General features: G+C 41.1%; 1 protein-coding gene across 6 annotated transcripts in view; it reads left to right on the top strand.

The window, feature by feature from the left end:
* Nucleotides 1-22,867, top strand: part of ADGRB2 (adhesion G protein-coupled receptor B2) — a 263,888-nt gene that overhangs the window by 122,169 nt on the left and 118,852 nt on the right. For all 6 annotated transcript variants that reach the window (XM_087939545.1, XM_087939549.1, XM_087939547.1 and 3 more), the window contains exon 4: nucleotides 3,606-3,770. In XM_087939545.1, the coding sequence (XP_087795671.1) occupies nucleotides 3,606-3,770 (165 nt within the window). The remainder of the gene's footprint in view (nucleotides 1-3,605; nucleotides 3,771-22,867) is intronic.

The following is a 22,867-nucleotide window of genomic DNA, read 5'->3' on the forward strand; positions in this document are numbered from 1 at the left end:
TAGCAGACAAACAAGAGACAGAGCTTTAATAATGTCACAGCCACTATCTTAACCCCCCCCCCCCCAATGCATGGCCCTACAAAGCAAGCCAATGTTTGTTTTAGCCTATTGCATTAAACTAGACCTTTTCTAGTGGCTTCTGTGAGGTTGTTTCTGCTTCTCATTGCTTGTGGCTGGCAATTAGTTTAGCAAAAAGGAGAATGCAGTAGTAGAATTCTAGATTTGACCACTTTAAATGTGTTACAACACCATTTTATGGTTTTCTCTGGTAGAAAAATGGTAAAACGAAAAAAATCTGCACATAGAAAACTACCATATGGAATGAAACCATTGTAGCATAATTTTCACCTTGATTTCATTCCAGGGAGAGATCTCTTCCTCCCTCCCTCTTCTCCTTTCCCCCTCTTTCTTTCCCTCTCTTTCCCTCCCTCTCTCCCTCTCCTCTCTCTCTCTCTTCCTCCCTCTCTCCCTCTTCCTCCTTTCCTCCCTCCCCCTCTCTGTCCCTCCCTCCCTCCTTCTCTCTCTCTCTCTCTCTCTCTCTCTCTCTCTCTTTCTCCTATCAGTAGTCCGTGATTTATAACTGGAAGCAGACTTACAACTGGACCAGAATTTCCATTGTTCAGACATCCAGTTGTTAAATGCCTGATTTTAAGACCTCCTTTTGCTGCAGTTGTTAAGTAAAGCACTGCAGTTGTTAAAAGACTAATGCAGTCATTAAGCAAATCCAGCTTCCCCCATTGACTGTGCTTGTTGGAAACCAGCTAGGAAAGTCACAAATGGTGATGACACACCCCAGCCAGGCTGCAAGTGTTGTAAATACATGACAATTGCCAAGTGCCTGAATTTTGATCACATGACCATGGGGAGGCTGTTCAGTTGTATTGTGAGGTTGTTAGTCACTTTTTTTCTGTACTGCTCTAATGTTAACAGTTGCTAAACCAAGGATTGTAAGTCAAGGACTGTATCTGTCTACCTACAATATCTGTCTATCTGTCTGTTCATCTATCTTATCTATCTATCTATCTATCTATCTATCTATCTATCTATCTATCTATCTATCTCAAAGCCATTTTGGAACTCCCAAAAACATTTGTCATCTCTTTGGAATTTTTAAGGCAAAGTGTTGCAGTTCACATGATACAGGATTGTGTCCACAATGATAATCAATTTCTGTCCTGTTCACCCATGCAAGCTTGTTTGCTTTCAGCAGCAAAGACTTGGTTCTAATTTTTCATATATGAAGATTATTAAAGGCTAATATTTATAACCCAAACTTGCTCAGTCTTCTCAATAAACATTCCAGAACCAAAGTATAAGTGGAGTTTTATTTTAAGAATCCCAGATTTAAAGCAATTTTGCAAATTCTAGTGTAAATGGAACTGACTGCCTGTGAATCAATCTTTAATTGCCCAAAGTCTTTTGCTATTTACACACTTGGTCTGAGAAAATTCTAGCTCCAACAATAGATTAAAGTACATCTAAAATGTATATTTTAGGGAGAAGGCAATTAATTTAAATAGATATTTACTTTTCTTTAGTAATTGCATTTTTATTATGACTTTCCCTTTGAAAGTTCAAAGACAGGATAAAGAGGGTTCATTACTTATTTCCACACACAAACACCGATCCACACCAACAATCTAACAGGGTAGCTGTGTTGGAAGAAAGAGAATGGCCTGTGTCATCTTACTAAACTCAATGGTTGATTTAAACTTGGCCCTCAATAAGTCAAAGCAAACACATCTTTAAATGCTGTACTATATAATGAGACTTTTAAATCTATATTGATAGAAAAACTCTAAGCCACAGTGTTGATGCAACTGAGTTCTTGATTGATCCATCTGTCTGCAGGGAAGGAGATAATTTTGGGGGGGAAATGGCTGAATACACTAGTAGAGGGTTATATTTAGTTCAGGGTTGAACTGTTGGGGTCTTGATGTTCTCTGAGGTTAACTGTTTTTCTGCAGATCTTTTGTTATCTTGTTAAGTAACATCATCAGTGTATGGGAATATAGTCCAATTGGTTGTCTCAAAGTTGCTTTTCAAAAGGCAATTGGACTTTCTTGGCTTATTTTTTCCCTTGAAGACATTCCACTGCTTATCTAAGAAGCTTCTTCAGTTCTGGCTGAATGGTGGCGAATGGTGACCAGACTAATGACCAGATAACTGCTAAGGAATATAAATCCTTCCATTCCCCACCATTCATAAACATTTCCGTTGGCTCAAAAGGTAGCAGCCCACATGGTTTTGTGCATATGTGTCATCTCTCCTGTGGGAGCTCCATTGGCTTCGGATTTGCCTCAGGTTCCAATTCAAGGTGCTGATTGTCCCTTTTAAAGGCCTACATGCCTTGGAACCAGGTTATTTGAAGAACCACCTTCTGGTTACATCTATCTGAACTACCAGAGCAGGGAGGCAAGGAATGCTAGAGGCCCCCTCTTCTAAAGGAGCTATATCTAGAGGGACCCAGAAGAAGGGCTTTATGTGTGGTGGCTCCCTCCCTGTGGAATATCATTTCTGCAGAAATAAGATCGGCCTCCACTGACACTCTTGTGCAAGGCCCTGAAGACCTGGTTGTGGACATCCCAACCAGGCAAGTACTAGTGAGACGATCCAATCTCTGAAGGCAAAACTTTATTGAGTACATCATTTTGGCACTGGTTAGGGCAAAACCAGATCTAGCTAATTCCCATGCAAGCCCACACAATTAAAGTATATAATTCTCCCTCCCCCTATTTGTGCAGGTCACATTGTCCAATTGAACCTCATAGTATTGTTATGAGAAAAAGTCTTTGGCTTTAGCAAACACCTGATGGAGTGTCCTTTGCTCTCACACTCATCTTCTTGATGTTTGGAGCCTGCATTCCATCTTCCCCCTCCCTCCCTCTGGTTCATTGGCAAGCTGAGAAGCAATAATGGTTGCAACAGCAAAAGCACACTTTGAATCTTGACACTGGTTTTGCCAACCAACCTGGAGAACCCAGAGAGGGATGGAGCCCATCAAGTGGCTTATCTGATTGATTGTTGTCATCAAAGGGATAGAGGGGTTATTGCTTTCTATCATTTTATATTAGGTTTTTATTTTCATAAGTTGCCCTGAGTCACTTGTGAGTGAGTTAGGCCATATCAATTTTGATCAATAAATAAATTGTTCCAGTTAGGTAGGAATGTGGCTTCCTTGAATGTTTCTTGATTGGGGTGTTGTTCCTCTGATGGTCTTACATGCTTACTATATCTGTGTGTTGGTTGCTAGGGAGTGTTTCTTTGACTTTTGCTTGTCAATGCTGTATGTAGATGGATTTTTGCAATAGCAATAGTATTTTAGGCTTATATACCACCTCATAGTGCTTTGTAGCACTCTCCGGATGGTTTACTATGTAGAAGTATTATTTGCATATGGCCCCCAACAGTCGGGGTCCTCATTTTACAGACCTTGGAAGGATGGAAGGCGGAGTCAACCTTCAGCCATATCAAGATCAAACTTTACGCTGTGGGCAGAGTTTGCCTGCAATACTGCACTTTAATCACTTCGCCACATTTAACTTGCAGATCCATTTTTCTTTCTACTGGTGCGCTTGGACATACATGTCTCTCTTTCTCCCCAGGAGATCCAGCAGCAGAAGAGTGGTCCCAATGGAGTGTCTGTTCTCTTACCTGTGGGCAGGGCACCCAGGTGCGAACACGCTCCTGTGTCTCCTCACCCTATGGGACTCTGTGTAGTGGCTTGCTGAGAGAGACCAGGACATGCAACAACACTGCCGTTTGCCCAGGTAGGTGAAGAGAAAATGGAGAATGGATTTTCTTCCTCCTTCTTGCCTTCTTGCTGTTTGTTTCCTTCAAGGTCTTGGGTCACTTTCCCCAGAGTTATCTGTTGGCCATGATTACAGGCAGTCCTTGACTTATCTCCATTCATTTAATAACTATTCGAAGTTACAAAAAACAAGTGACTCATGACCCATGCTTGCTCTTATGATTGTTGAAGCATCCCCAGAATCGTATGATCAAAATTCAGGCCCTTGGCAACTGGCATTTATTTACAAAAGGTGTGGCATTCCAGGGTCCTTTTTTCCCCATCTGCAATCTTTGCATGGCAATTTGATGAGCAAAGTCAATGGGGGAACCTGGATTCATTTAATGACTATGTGATTACTTAACAGCTGCGGTGATTTGCTTAACAATTGTGGCAAACGAGGTCTTAAAATCAGGCAGGACTCACTTAACAATTGCCTTTCTTAACGATGGACATTCTAGACCCAATCATGGTCCAAAGTCAAGGACTATCTGTGTTAGGATAGAGTGAGGATTCAACGACTCTTGCTCAAGGAGAAAATGGCAGTTGTGGCTAGGAGTTCCCCTGTTCAACTTCACCTTATACACCCATTGTGCCCTTTACTGAATTGAGAAGCCCTTTCACTCAATCATACCCTTATCTTCTCCCACATGGACTACAGGTAGTCCTTGACTTACAACAGTTCATTTAATGACCATTTGAAGTTACGGCAGCACTGAAAAAAATGACTTATGATCATTTTTCACACTTATGACCATTGCAGCATCCCCGTGACCACGTGATTTATATTCAGATGCTTGACAATTAGTTCATATTTATGATGTTTGCTAATAAATAATAACCATGTTACTAACTTAACTACTTCAATGATGCAGTTTGGTCATGGGGCTACTCTTGAAGACTTTCCAGAAGTTGCAGCTGGTGCAGAATGTGACTACATGGACAGTTTTGGGTGTCCCTAGGGTTGTGCATAGACAGCTGGTCCTTGACTTACAATAGTTTGTTCAGTGACTGTTCAAAGTTACAATGGCATTGCAAAAAAATTGCTCGTGACTGTTCTTCACGCTTATGGCCATTGCAGCATCTCCATGGTCACGAGATTAAAATTCAGACATTTAGAAACTGGTTTATATTTATGACTGTTGCAGTGTTCCTTGGTCATGTAATCCCCTTTTGCAACCTTCTGACAAGTAAGGTCAAGGGGGAAGCCAGATTCACTTAACAACCAGGTCACTAAGTCAACAATTGTGGCGATTCACTGCAGCAGGAAAAAATCATAAAATGGGGCAAAACTCACTTAACCAATATCTCAGCAACATAAATTTTGGGCTCCATTGTGTTTGTAAGTTGAGGACTAACTGTAGCTCCTCTGATACACAAGTTGCATTAAGTGCTACTATGTTTCCAGATCCAATTCAAAGTATTGGTTATTACCTTTAAAGCTCTGGCATAGGACCAGGTTACCCGAGGAACCATCTGGTCTCAATTACATTGTCCCATCCCAATTGATCAGGCAGGTGGGGCATGTTATGGATCCTGCTGGTTAAGAAAATTCAACTTGCGGGTGTCAACACTCTGACTAAGCAAACCCAAGGAAAGTAGGCACTCTCGGGAACTTTGAACTCCAAGAAGCAAAACTTTATTGGAGATACCATTCCAGTACTGTGAAGAATCAAAACCAAGTCTCAGGGCTCCAACAAATCCACCCTCATTCAAATCAAAAGTCTCTAGCCGCATCTCAGAAAAAGTAAATTGGTTTATTAGAAATTGCCATGTTGGCGCGTGGTTGAGTGCAGCCAATACTAAATCACACCATACATTTCCCCCTTGACCCTGGTCTTTCCCCCACCCCCTGGATATGACTTCTCTAATGGGACACATCCGTCTCCAAGAGTCATCCATCATACTCTCCAATAACTTTCTTATGCTCCGACAACTTTGGGCTGCCGAGGTGATTATCTAGGCATTTCAAGAATGCCTTGTTTTCCCGCACTCCCTTTTTCTGGCAACTGAAAAAACCAAAGGAGTCTCTTTTTACTTGACACCAACTCTGGTTTTTCCCGCACAATGCATGCATAGTTAAGCAATAGCTTTCTTTCTTCTCCACTCTTGGTTAGTCACATTGTCTGATTATGAATCGTTCTTTTGTTTTGAGAACTGTTCATTTTCTGTCGGACATCTGCATCAATGGCCTTGGTGGGTTCTTGGTTCTCATGGTCCATCTGCATTCTTTCTCTCTTTTCTTCCAGTTCTCTGGCAAGTTGAATAGCGATAAGACATAAGCGTTTTAAAAGCAGTTCAGTCTTGATAGCAAGATCCAGGAAGAGAGAGTCATCTCTGCCATTGCCCTGACCCTATCTTAGCCATAGAGGTGAAGTGAAGCAGGCCCCCATTCTCCAGATTTTCAGAAAAAAACATTAAGACCTACTGGCATGGGGGGCTGAAGAATGATATGCAACCTTGTGGGTAGTTTATGTCTTCAGAGTGTTTCTCTACCTTTTTTTAAAAAAACCTCTTTACCTTGTAATATTTTAACCCTAACCTTTAAAATTCTATTTTTTAACTTTCATATTATATCTTTTTTATTGTAAATCTCCCAGAGCCACTTTGGTAAGGTGGATGATGTAGAAATGTGATGAATAAAGAAAGAAATAAGTCATACTCATACATTTGAATTAAGTCCCCTTGAAGCAAGAGATTGTCCATAAAACCCGTGACTTGGTTCCCATTTTGATGTAACTGTGTGCTTACTTTTGGTCTAGCCCCAGAACATGCGCTATCGTAATTCACTCCTCCATTGAGCTTGTCCTTTGTCTCCCCCTTCCTCTGCTAGTTCAGATCTTGTTCACACATGGAAGGAAGTCAATAGGTCTGATTACAAGCCATGACCTGTGCTTACGATGGAGAATTAATGAAATAATAAACCCAAGGACTCCTAATGATAAGCATGTGTAATCTGTGCTATTTCATTAAGGAATTTTCCACCCTTCATCTTTTAAGTGCTGCTAGGTGACAGGCAAGTATTTCCCCTCTCTCATTCTCTTTCACCTCCCACTGTCCAGAACTCTTGATATTTATTGCATTTTTAACTTAAAGCAAACTTTGCTCTGCTGTCTGTTTGGATAAGATACTCATACTCTAAATTCTGATCTTGCTTTGTCCATCTGGGCTCCGCAGCAAGTGCCAACCAATTTCTGCCTTGTGATCCTTCTGCCATGCTGAGCTTTTTTCAAAGGTTCTTTTAATGAAAGATAAATGAGAAAATTGGATTGTTCCAAAAACTAGTGCCAAACTCAAGCACCGTCTTTGTTTCCAAGAATGTTCCGAGCCACATCAGTTCCTCAGACAATGTAAATGGTGCTTGAATGAATGAATGAATATTTTTATTACAGGCACTGTCCTGAATTGCAAACAAAAAGTGCATTAAAAACAAAATAAAAACAAAACCATAAAAAATGTTACAACTGACGGTAAATGTGTTGGTGGATAATCAAAGTCTACCTAATTTTATAGGCTGTATAACAAACTTAGATACATTCAAGGAAACTGACTCAAGATCAGAATTTTCCAAGTGTTTCACTGGGTAAGGAGTTGCGAGGTGAATCCTTTAGTCCTTATATCGATAGTCCTTGACATATATTACCACAATTGTGACCAGAATTTTCATTAGTAAGCAAGGCAGTTGTTAAGTGAGACATGCCCGATTTTAAAACCGATGCTTTGCTCAAAACATTTTCCATCTATGCTGAAAAAAATGAAATAGTAAATTGGAAGGATCCTGGAAATCTAAAAAAGTTTCAGAGGGAGGAAACCTCTCCGTTTCCTTTCTGGAAAATGGGTGATTTGTGATTGACTTCAGTAGACCTTGACTTAGACTGTTCCAAGTTATGGGGCACTGAAAATAGTGACTGTCAACCGGTCCTTCCATTTAACAAGCATTGCAGCATCCTCATGGTTATGTGATCAGAATTCAGTCACTTGGCAGGTGACATGTATTTATCATGGTTGTAACATCCCGGTCCCATTTGCAACCTTCCCAGATCGTTTATGACAAGCCAAGTCAATGGAGAAAGGCAGATTTGCTTAACGACCACATGATTTGCTTAATGTCTGTGGCACAATTCACTTAACAATTGCCATGCTGAGCAAAGGAAATTCTGGTGGCCATAAGTTCAGGATTATCTATATGTCCCCCATGGCCCCCATTGAGAAAGTAGGTACACATTCAACTATCCCAGTACATTTATGAATGCCTACAAGAAGGAATGTGTACATCTGAAGATCTTAGTAGTGGGATATCTTTGTTACTTAAGTGTCAAATGGCTTATCTGGCATTGAATAGTTTGTTCAACTGACAGGTGATTCCTGGCTCCCTGAGGCTGAGTCGCTTATCAGGTGCTTTGCAGGCTGGAAATCCAGCAGGGAAAACTGTACTTGTAAAAGCAATCTATGTGTGAAAGGAATGGAATACCTGCTAGTAGTCCACATTTGTAGGCCCAGGTAGACTCAGATAAAGGTTGACGGTTCCAAGAAAGTTAGGAGCATTAATGATGACTGAAAAGAAGAGAAGAGAAAGAAGGAAAGAAAGAGAGAAGAAAGAGGGAGTGGGAAGGTGAAAGGAAGGGAGCAGAAGGAAGGAAGGAAGAGAGGATGGAGCCGAGGGAAATAAGGAAGGAAGACAGGGAGGGAAGAGGGAAGGAGTTGGATGGTTAAGAGGAAAGGAAGGAAGGAAGGAAGGAAGGAAAGAAAGAAGGAAGAAAAGGAGAGGTAGAGAGGGTAGAGCTAATGGAAAGAAAAGGAAGATGGGGAGGGGGAGGAAAGGAGTTGGAAGGTTGAGAGGAAGGAAGGAAGGAAGGAAGGAAGGAAGGAAGGAAGGAAGGAAGGAAGGAAGGAAGGAAGGAAGGAAGGAAGGAGAGAAGAGAGAGAAGGAGATGGGTGGGTGATGCCTTATCCTGATTTCAAGCCAGGCTGCTCTTAGATTAGTCCCGCTTTGCCCTAGGCTGGCAAGCACTCCTTGCCTTCCGCACTCCCTGGTTTCTAAAAAGAGACAATATGATTCCTGTTGGTTGTGTGAATGTCAGCTCTTCAAGGTTGTCCAGCTCAGGAAACAGACTCCATAGGAAGATTAGAACTAAACTTTATTGAGCTAGGCTAGATGAATAGAACCTTGCAAGTTTGCTCATATTTTTCCTGTCCTCTTTCTAGCATTTCTAGCATCCAGGGAATTCTGCTCTTTTTGTTGATGCAACAGTTTCTAAATAGTTCGTCTCCATGGCTCCTTAGAGCGGATAAGACTTGATCATAAAGTGTGGCTCACAAAACTCAGGCGTGGATTCTGATACCAACTGATATCACTGTTGTTGGGGCCACCTCTCCATCTCCTTGTCTTGATCCACCTCTTCTACCTTTAAGGATGATTTTTCAGCCAGGAAAGGACAATACTAGGAGAGCTTTAGGTCTTAGGTGGTCAGATTGGGCCCCATGAGCTACCTAAACCCTCTAAACCAGGGGTCCTCAACCCGGTCTGTGGAATATTTCCTACCAGGCCGCTGGTTTGCTGGGCGCCGCCATCTTGTTTGACGAGAAAGTGCTTCCGGGTGAGCTTTTCCGGTTGGAAAGCAGCATTTGGGTCCTGAAGGAATCCTTGCACCTTAGTTTCATCGAAGGGGTGGGGGCTTCAAATGAAACTAAGGCGCGAGGATTCTTTCAGCACCCAAGGCAAGGCGAGCCGAGCGACCGTCTCGAAGCCATCCCGAAGTGAAGCCCATCGACAAAGGTACAAAAGGAGGAGTTGAAGGTGGTGGGGAGAAGCGGGGGATGGCTGGCTGGCCAGTCGCTCGGCTCGCCTTGCCTTGCCTTGCCATGCGTGGGCTGATGCCAGTACTGGGCCGCGGATCATTTTGTGATGCCAGTACCAGGCCGTGGCACAAAAAAGGTTGGGGGCCACTGCTCTAAACCCTTTCAAAGCCCCCTGAACACCAGGGGATGCCCTCTTAATAATGTGCAAACCTTGTTCTATGTTTAACACGTAACTTCCTTCCACAACCAAGTTGTGAGACATTGCTGGTTCATCATTTTGCTCACCAACATTATTTTTTAAAAAAATTGTATCCCCGCTTTCATATTCTATTTCAGATAGTAAAGAAACTGCCTCAAACCATTCGTTTGAGCCTGTTCTAAGTTACAATGACACTGAAAAAAGTGACAATTGGTCTTTGCTCTTAAGATTGATGCACCATCCCATGATTAAATTTTGGGTGATTTACAGCTGGCATGTGTTTAGGACAGTTGCTGTGATGACCTGAGGCATAGCACAAAGGCAACACAGTCAAATAAGCAGGATATGTCCCTTTAATATCTCCAACTTTCCCCCAAAGTCCAGGCTGGAGAAAAAAAACTCTCCCAAGAACAGTCCTTAAGTGAAGGAAATTCAGTCCGAAAACAAAGTACATACAAACTGTAAATAAAAATCCACACAAACCACACTGCAGCAATTAACTGAAAGCCCAGCAAAACACACAGTTGGGAAGATGCCAGGAACACAGATAAGCCTTGACAATACTTCACAATAATTCACAATTTGCTCTCAACAGTTTGCTGCCTGCAATTTCCCTTTTTAAACACTGTGTTCCCAGCTGCAGCTAATGAAGGGAATCAGGGCCCTTTCCTCCCCCTGTAAGCCACACAACTCCTGTTGCTTTTTTCTCTGTTCCTCCCTGCGTGCCCTAGGATGAAGAGGGGGTGGGCCTGGATCTTCCTCCAAATTCCCTCTCCCTTGCTCTATGTCTCCCCTGCTCTGCCCAGCCAGACTTTGCCCTCCCCCAGTTTCCTCCACAGCCAACGGAGCCATACTCCCACTCCCTTTCAGCTGCTCAGCCTCCCCCTCCAAATCAGACTCTGACAGGGCATGACAGTTGCAGCATCCCAGGGTCCTATGATTGTCATCTGCAACCTTTGCAGCTGGTTTGCCACAAGCAAAGTCAAGTGGGGTGGCGGGCAAACTCTCTTCAAGGTCATATGATTTACTTAACAACCTAAAATAATTTGCTTAACAACTATGGCAGGAAAAAAGTGATAAAATTGGGTGCAGCTCACTTAACAACTGCTTTGCTTAGTAACAGAAAACCTGATTCTGAGGGTGGTTCTAAGTCAAGGACTGCATGTATTGAAATCATCGGCTTTCCCACAGACTGGGCTTCTAGTCTTAAAGCTCGGAGACACCGAGGCAGAAGATCAAGGACACATCCTTCCATTGAGATAAGATTAAATTTCTACCCCATATACCTACTCCAATATTTATTGCTCATTAATTGATAAGTGAGAACTTTAGATGCACTGTTGACCTTCAGTAATAGAGTTGTACCAGACTTCATTCTCCACAGAACCTCTTTTATCTTGCAGGACAGCTTTAATTCAATTCTTCTCCTCTAGCTATCGCAGAGGCACGCCTGAAATTTTCCGTAGCTATTGTCTTCCCGAGATTTCATTATGAATTCTTCGCATAACCCTTCCCAGCGGAGAACCCTCCCGATAGTGTGGAACAGGAGTTCTCAAAGCCACTTTCTTCTCACTGCATCGCTCACCTCTATATATTCCCCACTCTCTTGTTTTTTGTCAATTGAAATCAATGGTGCAGTAAACGAGAGTGTGAGCGGACACCTCAACTACACTGAGAACACTTTGGCTTACATTTCAACAGATTAGTTCCTCAAAAAGAAAATACTGAACCAGAAGGCAGCGCGGAAAAGGGCTCTGAGCAAACAAACACTGCACAATACACAGGGATTGACAGCTTTTCACCTTTGCTAGGACTCTTGTTCTGTTGTTATTGTTTTAGTTGATTAGGCTGTTGTATAAAGCAGCCTCTTGCAAGAGTTCATGATTATATGCAGCAGATAAAGACAACAAATTGGTTAATTGATCAGCCAGGTGAATTGGGCTGAGTTCCCACAATAGTTTCCCCATCGAATTGCTTCATCTCTTTTGGGGTGTTTTTTTCTTTCTTTCTTTCTTTCTTTTTTTTTTGGGGGGGGGGGAATAAAATAGAAGGGAGCAGAAGAGAAGAGAAGAGTTGAAAAGAGGCCATCTAGTCCAACTCCCTGCACAAGCAGGAGAGCCTATACCATTTCAGACAAGTGGCTGTCCAGTCTCTTCTTGACAATCTCCAGTGATGGGATACCCATAACTTCTGAAGGCAAACCCCTCTACTGGTTGACTGTTCACACCTGTTCTAATTTCTCTTTAATTATAGGAAGCTTCTCTCCTTGATTAGTTTCCATCCATCCATTGGTTCTTGTCTTGCCTTCTGTTGTTTAGGTAAACAGTCCCCCCATCTTTGTGGCAGCCCCTCAAATATTGGAACACTGCTGTCATGTCACCCCTAGTTCTTCTTTTCACTAGATTAGACATACCCCATTCCTCCAACTGTTCTTCATATGTGCTGCTTTACAGCCTCCTAAGCATTTCTGTTGCTCAGGCTTTTTCTTATTCTGGTTGAGAATTTTAGATTCCTTGGGGTAGCTTCCTTGGAGTAGCATTTTATTGTTGGAGGTGAGGAAGGATATGCTATGCAGTGAAAGACAGGACATTGTAGACATCCCCTGGATCCGTTGTAACTAAACCAGTACAGGAACAGCATATAGATAGTCCTCAATGTATGACCACAATTGGGACTGGAATTCCAGCCACTAATCAAAGTGCTCATTAAGTGAGTCACCATTTGATCAGACTCAACCTTGCAACAATTTTTACCATGGTGGTTAAGTGAATCTGTCGGTCATTAAGTGAATCCAGTTCAGGAAGGTTGCAAATTGTAATCTCATGATTCCAAGATGCCGCAACCATCATAAATGCAAGCTGGTTACCAAACATGTGACCACAGGGGTGGTGTGACGGTCGTAAGTCACTTTTTCCAAGGCTGTCATAACTTCAAACTCTCATTAAATGAATGGTCATTACATTGAATACTATGAGTATTCTACCCAGGAGTTCTCTAATAGCTTTTTCTCCTTTGAAGTGCATTTTGAAAGCTTTCTTTTCTTTGAAATTCTTTCCACCTTTGATAGAAAATTCTAAAATAAATTTTCAGATGGAAAAAGGAAAACACTGGCTACTAGTTTTATTGTTCTGATGATCTTACTTTCAGGGGTCCTTCAATGATTCTTTCTGACAAGATCCTGAGCAAAGTAAATCAACAATTTCTCTGCAATCTTCTTAGCAAATAATGATTATCCTGGAATGAACAGCACAGGCTGAATTCTACTTGTTCCCACTGAAGTGTTCCTAGGACTGTAGCTTTCAAGCCATGTGCCGATAGGAAACTAAGGGAGTGGGGCTAAATGAGAGAGATGCTTGACCGTTTGTTTCTCTTTTTTAAATCTAATTCCTGATAGCTGAGGAGAGAACTTTAATTCAAGATTAATTCAATTACCTCAATTCAAGATAAACTGATCCTAGGGAAAAGTTTGAAATTGAGCAAATGGGCATAATGAAAGAAGTAAATATTCATCTCTTGTATGGTTGTTTCCAGTCCACAGCTTTTTATTTCCAGCAATAAACCATGCACCAAGCTTTTAGTTATAGGTCTGCAGAAATGCAGTGTGGCTGCATCTTCCAATTTGCCTTGGGCGGCGGAGGTGGGGGGGTGGGATAGGCTGTAAGGATTGACTTCCTATTGAATCCACCCACAGAGCAGACCTGCATAGTGTTGCATTGATTAGATTAGGTTCAAAAGAGAATGTCAAGGCAATTTATCAGATTCAGACATCTAGCTAGCTTGGAAACCCAGACAATCTAGGAATCACCGATCTCACAATTTCCTTAAGGCAACACCTCACAACCTTGGCATCTTTCAGATAGGTAGATTTCAGTTCCCAGAATTCCCCCAGCTGCTACCACAGCTCTGGATACCCACTTGAATTTTCCTGCCAGGATTATAGCTTTCAAATGTGCTGTATAATACTCAACGCTCATCAGTTTTTAACCATCCAAATCACAAAAAAATTACTTAAGGAACATCCATACCTATATATTTGCAAGTAGCAATGTCAAAGCTCCTTCAAATTGGCCTCTACTAATCCTAACATGGGATAATATAGAAGGGGATCCCTTTTGACATCTTCTGGGGCAGGTATGATTAAATTAAATGTGTATGTGGGAGGAGAGGGTTGTACCTATTTATTAAAACACATTAATCAATTGCTTATTGAAGATTTTCAGCAATATGTCATTAAAAACCAACATTAAAGGCAATAATTAAAATTGAGTACATTTTTAAAAGGTGCATTTTAGGTTGCGTTGTTGTTAAGGTAGATTGTCGCGGAGAAAAACTATCCATGTGGTTGCTAAGAGCTGATATCAACTTTATGGTGCATAAACATTGGACTAGGATGAGGAAGGATGACTGCTAAGATATGTAGATAAAAATGTCCACAAAGCCCTTAGAAGTCACGGAGAAAGTAGTTTTAAAACGCACACCCAACTGCAAGAGGAAATGGTGTAAGTTGCCCAGAATCATTAGAGTGGAATGGGTAGCTATGTAAAATGTATAAATAGGGTCATAATTCATTCTGCATCAGTTATGTCATCCTAACTGGCGTGAATGCAAGACATTTTTTTCCCCCACTGGGAAAGTCATTCAAGGTATCACATTGTGTCTCTGAGGATTCTGCAATCGAGCTCTGGGAGAACGGAGATGATATGTATCAGCCTCTTCAGACTCAAAACAACTCAGCAGGCCATGAGTTTGCAGATGCAATACACGCTGGAAAAACGGCTTTTTTTACTGCATGTTGTTTCCACGGTGTAAGCCTTCAAATGCGCTTCACGCTGGCCCTTGCCATATTTGAGCTGAGTCTTCCTCTATCTGCTCCCTCATCACCCCCCTCACCTCTGCACCTTTGCGCATTACCAGCCCTCTTTCATGAGTTACTGAAGGGTCCATTAAAGTCAGTGGTTTTATCTCCTGAGGTAAGGACTTTGGGGTTTTAGATCAGGTCACTTAGGGGGGCACCACCTCTGAAACAAACTTAACGGGGCTCCAGGGAAGAATTGCAGGAGGGTGTAGAAAGTTTTTTAATGCCAGGTATCAACCAGGGCATCAGACTCACCTAGTAAAGTAACAAGGACTTTCCCAAGTTTCCTTTTAGAATTCAAATAGCATTTTTGGAGAGCCACCGTCATTGGTTCAGTGCCCCCCCACAAAAGAAAAGATGTACCCAATGGGTCAATCTTCCCCAGAGAAATACAGATAGTCCTCACCTTACAATGGTTCATTTAGTGACTATTCGAAGTTACAACGGCACTGAAAAAGTGAAGCATGACTGTTTTTCACACTTACGATCATTGTAGTGCCCCTCCCCCGGTCATGGGATCAAAATTCAGATATTTGGCAACCGGCTTGCATTTATGACCTTTTGCAACCTTCTGACAAGCAAAATTAATGGGGAAGTTCAATTTACTTAAAAACCGTGTAACTAATTTAACAACAGCAGTGATTCACTTAACAAACTGTGGCAAGAAAAGTCATAAAATGGGTCAAAACTCACTTAACAAATATTTTACTGAACAAGAGAAATGTTGGCTCCATTGTAAGCCAAAGTGGTCTTTGGCTTACAATGGAGCCAACATTTCTCTTGTTCACTTACTTCTAAGCACTTAAGCAGTTTTTTTTTCTTTTAATAATGCATGGTTGTGTATTCTTCTTTTTTCTTTTTCCTTTTTCCGTTATCATTTTGAAAGCAATAAACATTATTTTAAAAAGTAGGGAGTTTAGATGATGCCACTGAGAAGGCCACAGAAGAGAAGGTGGCCTTTTTATACCACTCCTTCATCTCCCTCCTTTCTTTGGTAAAGTCATACTGGTCTCTGCAAGTCCTGCAAAAACTTTTAGTAGGTTGGTCTTAAAAGAAAGAAAGAATGAGTTTACCAATGATTAATAGTCTGCACTCATGGTGGTGAATCGGTATTAGAACTCCAATGGGTTGCCAAGCCTGAAAACATCAAATGGAGCTGAATTTGCTGGCCTCCATTGGGGCATTGTGAGAGACCTGGATTTTTGACACAACCTTGTCACTGGGACTCATCAAAGGGTCGCTTCTTCCATTTTTCTCTTCAGGGTGCTGTGGGCAAATTATTCTTTTTGAACCCGGTTTTCAGTTTCATTTCCTCTACAGGTAAATAATAAATGGTGGGGCCTTATTTGGAAGAACGGTGTGCTGAAAATTTGGAGGGAAAAGTGAGTCATAACAGCATGCAATTGGTATGTCAAAAAAGGGAACTCTGCATAAGAAACAGGACGCTTCTATAGGCAGGTATAATGATACCTATCTTTTATTAAACCTGATTGGAAATCAGAAAATAGTAAACTGGCCTTTGCAGTTTCACGATAAATGCTGTCAAAGCCAAAAAGTGTTCAGTTTGATTTAAAATAGTGCAAAGTGCAGTGGGTAGCACAAGCCAGCTGGCTGTGGCTTAGTGAACCATATTGAAGCAAACTATGGCTTTAGCTCTGTTGGAACACAAGCTACATAATCTATCTTTGGACATGCTGTTTAAAATAGCCACCAATGGGGGAAAGGGGACCAGATTGTTTTGTAGTCAGTATTGTGGCACATGCCAAATCTGCAGTATTTTTAATCATATTGTATTCTTCATGGGGTAATTATCCTGCCTTGGACTCAGTGCAAGTTCCACTTAGCATCCTGAGATGAAGAAGTTATGACCAGTCTCTAGCCAGCAATTATTCAGGTGTGCTTCAACTGTTAAACTGCCAATGTCTGGGTCTCTTGAGGAATGGAGAGATTGGAATTTAAAAGACAAAGCAAGAACAGTATAGAACAAGGTAATCCTCTAGCACAGCTGGAGTAATTTTAGAAGGTAACCAGCCATTGTCAGATTTCAGGAAAGTCAAAGTGTTTGTTTGTTTGTTTGTAAAATTTATTGACCACTCATTTTACCACAGGGTTACTCTAGGCAGCTTACAATATTAAAAAGATAAAATTATACAAAACCAAACCAAAAATAGACAAAATAAATAAAATGTTATAAAGATCCAAATACTTGGTCCTAACTAAAATAATAGAATAGCAGAGTTGGAAGGGATCTTGGAGGTCTTCTATTCCAACCCCTTGCTCAAACAGGTGTTCTGACCAAGGCTTCCTCGACCGTAATTATGCACATGCTTATTTTAAAAACAAGTCTTATTTTATTGCAACGCTGGGAATTGTTTTCATTCCCAGCCAGTAATGAATCTCAAACAGTCCCTCAAGATAAGCATCCACCTTTCTTTTCTGTGAAGTGCTGCCAATAACAGAAGTGTAAATTGAACCAAAAAAAAACCACCGAAGTACAAAGAGCTTCAAGAATGAATCTGAACCGAACGAACAACTTTGCTTCCTGCAAAGGTTTCGTCAACTTTGCCTGTCCTTTATCCCTTATGGGAGGGATCACCTCCCAGCCTTACTCCCGTGTCACCCTTTTGTTTCAGCTGCTCTCGACTTCTAGCAGCTCTGTGCACACGCACACTGGGAACAGGCTCCCTTTGTTCCTCAGCCTCACTGCTGCCATACTCCGGAGGCTCTGTAATCAGCACCCCACTCCCAGATGGTCCTGGCCCCATCTCTGCATCAGACGCAGGACCCTCATCCGAGTCCTCTCCAGACTTCCAAATTGGTCCCCATTCTTCCCCACTGTCTGATTCCACTGCCGTCTGCACCGGCTGCTGGTGAACCACAACAACAGGAGACACTACCTTTTCTTAAAAGTCTCCAGTGATGGAGCACTTCTGGAAGGAAGCCATTCCACTAATTTATTGCTCTCACTGTCAAGAAATTTCTCCTCAGTTCTAGGTTGGTTCTGTCCTTGATAAGTTTCCATCCATTGCTTCTTGTCCTGCCTTCAGGTACTTTGAAGAATAGATTGACTTCTTTGGGGCAGACCCTCAGATATTGGAACACTGCTGTCATGCCCAGTCCTTCTTTTCATTAAATTAAACATACCCAATTCCTGCAATCATTCTTAATATGTTTTAGCCTCCAGCCCCCTAATCATTTTTGTTGCGCTTCTCTGCACACTTTCCAAATTTGGAGGGAGGAAGCAGGATGAGAACAGGAGAAGTGAGGTTTGTTATTAATCTATCAATGACACCCAATGTGAAAATCCCCTTTGGAGCTCAAACCAACTGGCAGAGCCAAGGAAGGTCTAGAGGATTAGAGCTGATCTCACTCTGGAGGACAAGGTGTTCCAAAGGGCTGAGTAAAAGCATTTGGCTTAAGTATAAATGAAACAGAGATGAAAATTGAGTAGAAAATTACCTAGTTCTTTCCCAGGTGATCATCCTGGTAGAATCTGATATTTCTTGATGGTTGGAAATTTCAGCAGAGTTTTCCAGATCATGCTCACATTCCCTCAAATGTCCTCCTTTAGCATGTTCTTTGGGCAATGAGAGATGTGTTTTGGGTAACAATGGAAAAATCCATTTTGACTTTGAGTATCATTTTGCTCAGTTGGGAAACCTCTGGGCCAAGTATAAAAATGAGACCAGAAAAAATAGAGCAAAAAAACCCCAAGGAACAAACTTCACCCCTTACGCTGACCTCCTTGAAGGCAGATCATCCCAAATGGATGGAAACTAATCAAGAACATAACCCACCTAGAAATAAGTATAAAGATCTTGACAACAAGAACGATTAATCATTGGAATGGTTTCTCTTTAGAAGTTGTGGGTGCTCCATCACTGGAGATTTTAAAGAAGAGATTGAACAACCATTTGTCCAGAATAGTATAAGGTCACCTGCTTGTAGGGGGTTGGACTAGAAGACCTCCAAGGTCCCTTTCAACTCTGTTATTCTATTATTTACTTTATCCTCCCAGAATGTCTTTGTGCTTCCCCTCTTAACATGGCCATTTCATGGTTTGTAACGTTGGTGGTGCTGGTTCTTGGTTAGTCTCAAGAAAACATCTTGATAACAGATCAATCTATTAGCAAAGCATGAGATGAAGAGAAACCATCACTCCCAACAACAAGAGAAAGACATGTAGCCCTTATATACCTCATGGTTGAGATAAATTGGTACAAGCAATTGAACTGTGATTTCACTATAAATAGCCCTTGGGTTTGATTCACAGCAGTCTCTGGAATTATTTTAAAATGGCTTCTTCAGCTTTCCTATAGTACATCAACTTATCAAAGATTTCATGTCCTTGAAAAATGTATTATTGCTTTTTCTTGACTGGCCAGTCAACAGAAACCTGATGGGTACAATGCTGAAGACAGGATTATATTGTGTGGCTACCCACTGATTTAATTTTGGAAGAATTGTTTTGGGTCCTATAGGAAGGTTCAGGAGCATTTTTGGAAATAAATATGGCACCGGAGGTGATTGCTTGCTTTGAGGGAGGTCTTAAGAAATGAATTGACAGAAGATGCCAATGGTTAAAGAAATGCATGGCTTGCTTTTTCATTTCCCCAGCCTACAGCCTTCTAGAAGGTGAGAACTTCTAGAATATCCAGTTATTTGCTGTGCTGTGTAGGACTTCTGAGAGCTATAAATCCCAAACCTCTGGAAAGCTGGAGATGCTTTTTGGAGAGTCCTCTGAGTAGTGCTTTCCTTAAATCAGAGGACAGGTGGCCTTTTAAAGTTACTTATCACATTTGGCAGGAGAGAAATGGACCAAGTGATTTCTCCCAGATTCTTAAGGAGAGGAAGACGTTCTGTGTCATTTTGGAGTGAAAACAGTGCCACTGTTGAAACTTCCTCTGACAGAAGTTCCCTTTTTCTCGAGACTGAGTGGAAAGTAAAAAGCCAGGAAAACTTTGTCTGAAATCCTTTTCTCCTTGGAAATAATGTGGAAAATCAGATTTTGTCAGAGATGTGCCTGAGTTCAAATACAGTGATGGTTCAGTGGCCCCAACATTTTGTAGAGTTGTTTTCAAAAATGAGTCCAGCAAATGCATATTCATCCATACAATAAATGCCATTGCAAAAACCAATCCCAACCAGAAAAAACTTCGCTCAAGACCAGACTTATCCATACTGCAAAGAATCTTCCCCCGTGAACTCCGCAATGAACTCAAAAGACGTCTAGACAATGGAGAGAAGGATCTCTACATTGACTACCATGCTGATTGTATCAAAAGTAAGTCACACAACTCAAAACTCCACATCCAACCCTACTCCATCCAACCCACCATCACTCAAAACTAGGCACACATGCCCCTAACTACCTCAATTCCAACTACAACTGGCCTTAAATGCAAGCTACTCAATGCAAGAAGCTTTGTGAATAAAATACCTGAATTTATCCTCTTACTAAATATGGCTAAATTCGACATCATATTTGTCTGTGAAACATGGATCAATGCATCTCTCCCTGATTCCATTACCACAGTAAGAGACTATCATGTTTACCAATCAGATCGTGAAATTCGTAGAGGAACTAATGTTGCTATCTTCTAATTTCACTACTAACATGGGCAACATCCTGCCCACACCCTTTTATCTTTCTTGGTGACTTCAATCTACCTCACATTAACTGGACCCTAAATGAATGTAAAACTGAACCCATACATGCAACCTTCTACAATGCTGTAACAAACCTGGGACTGGAACAACTAGTAACCAACAATACCAGACTTAACAACTGTCTCAATCTCATCTTCTGCAATAGTTTGAATTCAATGTATGGAATACAAATTAAAGAACCCTTTTCCAACAGTGACCACAATATGATTGACTTTTGTCTCAACATATGTCCACACAAAAATCAACACAACAATGTGATCCCCAATTATAACTTCAGAAAAGGCCACTATGATCTTATAGACAACAATCTCTCGTCTCTTGATTGGCAATTTCTATTCACTGGATGCAATACTGTTGAAGACCATTACAACATATTTTTACTTGAAGTCAAAAGAGTCATTAAACTATATGTACCAATAACAACTCCAAAACCAGAAAAAACAGATTACCCATAACAATAAGGAAGCTTCAATCCAAAAAGAGATCACTCTGGCGGAAAAACAATTCTGGTCACGTTGCCAACTTCAAAAGCCAATGCAAAAATTTATGCCACCAGATAAAGACTGAATGCACCAATTATCACACTAAACAAGAGGAAAACCTTCTATGCACCAATTCTACCTGCTCTTTCTACAATTTTGTAAACAACAAACTAAAAGACTCAAGGTCCATCCCACCCCTGAAAGGACCTAATGGTAAAGACTGCAATGATGACACCATTAAAGCCAACCTCTTTAACACATTCTTTGGCTCAGTATTTGTAAACAGCAATGGATCATGCCCATTATTTCCTAGTCGAACCACAGACAACTACAATGATCTAATGCATATCGATTTTACAGAAGACAATGTTGAAAAAGCACTATGCAATCTAAAACCATCTTTATCTATTGGACCAGATGGAATATGTGCCTACGTCTTAAAAAAGCTATCCACTGTTATAGCCAAACCTCTAAGCATAATCTTTGAAAAATCTTTCAGGACCAGCTCCTTGCCAAAACTATGGTCACAAGCCACAGTCATCCCCATCTTCAAAAAGGGAGACCCCAGCCTAGTTGAAAATTACAGACCAATCTCTTTATGCTGCGTCACCTGTAAAGTCATGGAATCAATTATTAACCAATCCATTATCCTCCACTTAGAGACAAACAACCTTCTCTCTAATAAACAATTTGGTTTCAGAAAAATACTATCCTGCAATCTGCAACTCTTACACTGCAAAAACATATGGTCTACACAACTTGATCAGGGCAAAGCAACAGACGCAATCTACATAGACTTCTGTAAAGCCTTTGATTCAGTGGTACATGACAAACTACTCCTAAAACTGAAATCTTATGGTATCTCTGGACACCTGCATAACTGGATAGAAGCATTCCTGTCAAACAGATAACAAATGGTCAAAATGGGGAGCGTCCTATCAAATTCTGTACTGGTCAACAGTGGTATCCCCCAAGGCAGTGGTCTAGGACCAACTGTCTTCATACTCTACATAAATGACCCCTGTGATCATATTAAGAGCAACTGCGTCCTCTTCGCTGACGATGTAAAGCTATTCAACACCACAGAAAACACTGCTACCCTTCAAAAAGACCTCGACTATGTATCAGAATCGTCAAACAAATGGCAACTTCAAATCTCAATAAATAAATGCTCTGTCTTACATATTGGCAAAAAAAAAAAAATCAGAATATAAAATACAAGCTGAATAGTCAAGACCTTGTTAATGATCCAAACTCTGTCAAGGAACTTGGAGTACTCATCTCTAATGATCTAAGTGCTAAATCCCACTGTAACTATATAGCCAAAAAGGCATTAAGAGTTGTTAACCTAATCTTACGTAGCTTTTTCTCTAGTAATATTACACTTCTAACTAGAGCATACAAATCATTTGATAGACCAATACTCGAATACAGCTCATTAGTCTGGAACCCACATTACGTATCTGATATTAACACCGTTGAGAAAGTCCAGAAATATTTCACAAGAAGAATTCTCCACTCCTCTACTCGTTGCAGAATACCTTATGCCACCAGACTTGAAATTCTAGACCTAGAAAACCTAAAACTACACCGACTTCAGTCCAATCTAAGTATAGTTTATAAAATCTTACATTGCAATGTCCTACGTGTCAATGAAAACTTCAGCTTTAACCATAACAAAACAAGAGCACACAGTAGATACAAACTCAAGGTTAATCGCACTAAACTTGATTGCAGGAAATACGACTTCAGCAACACAGTGGTCAATGTCTGGAATACCCTACCTGACCCTATGGTTTCTTCCCCAAACCCCAAAAACTTTAACCTTAGACTTTCTACTATTGACCTCACCCAGGGGTGGAATTCTACCAGTTCACACCTGTTCGCTAGAATCAGTTGGTAACTTTCTAAGCAACTCGGAGAACTGGTTGTTAGAAGAAATTACTGGCCTAATCCTGTAAGGAAGGCAGGAAGGAAACATTCTGGTGTTGCTTACAGAAACTGCCTCTCCATTAACCCTTATTACATTATTGGCAGGACTAGACTTCCTGTCTCAGGAACTTCTCTGGAGC

Source organism: Pseudonaja textilis, chromosome 10 (assembly GCF_049901715.1).
Source record: "Pseudonaja textilis isolate UNSWEBS1 chromosome 10, rPseTex1.2, whole genome shotgun sequence".
NCBI lineage: Eukaryota > Metazoa > Chordata > Lepidosauria > Squamata > Elapidae > Pseudonaja > Pseudonaja textilis.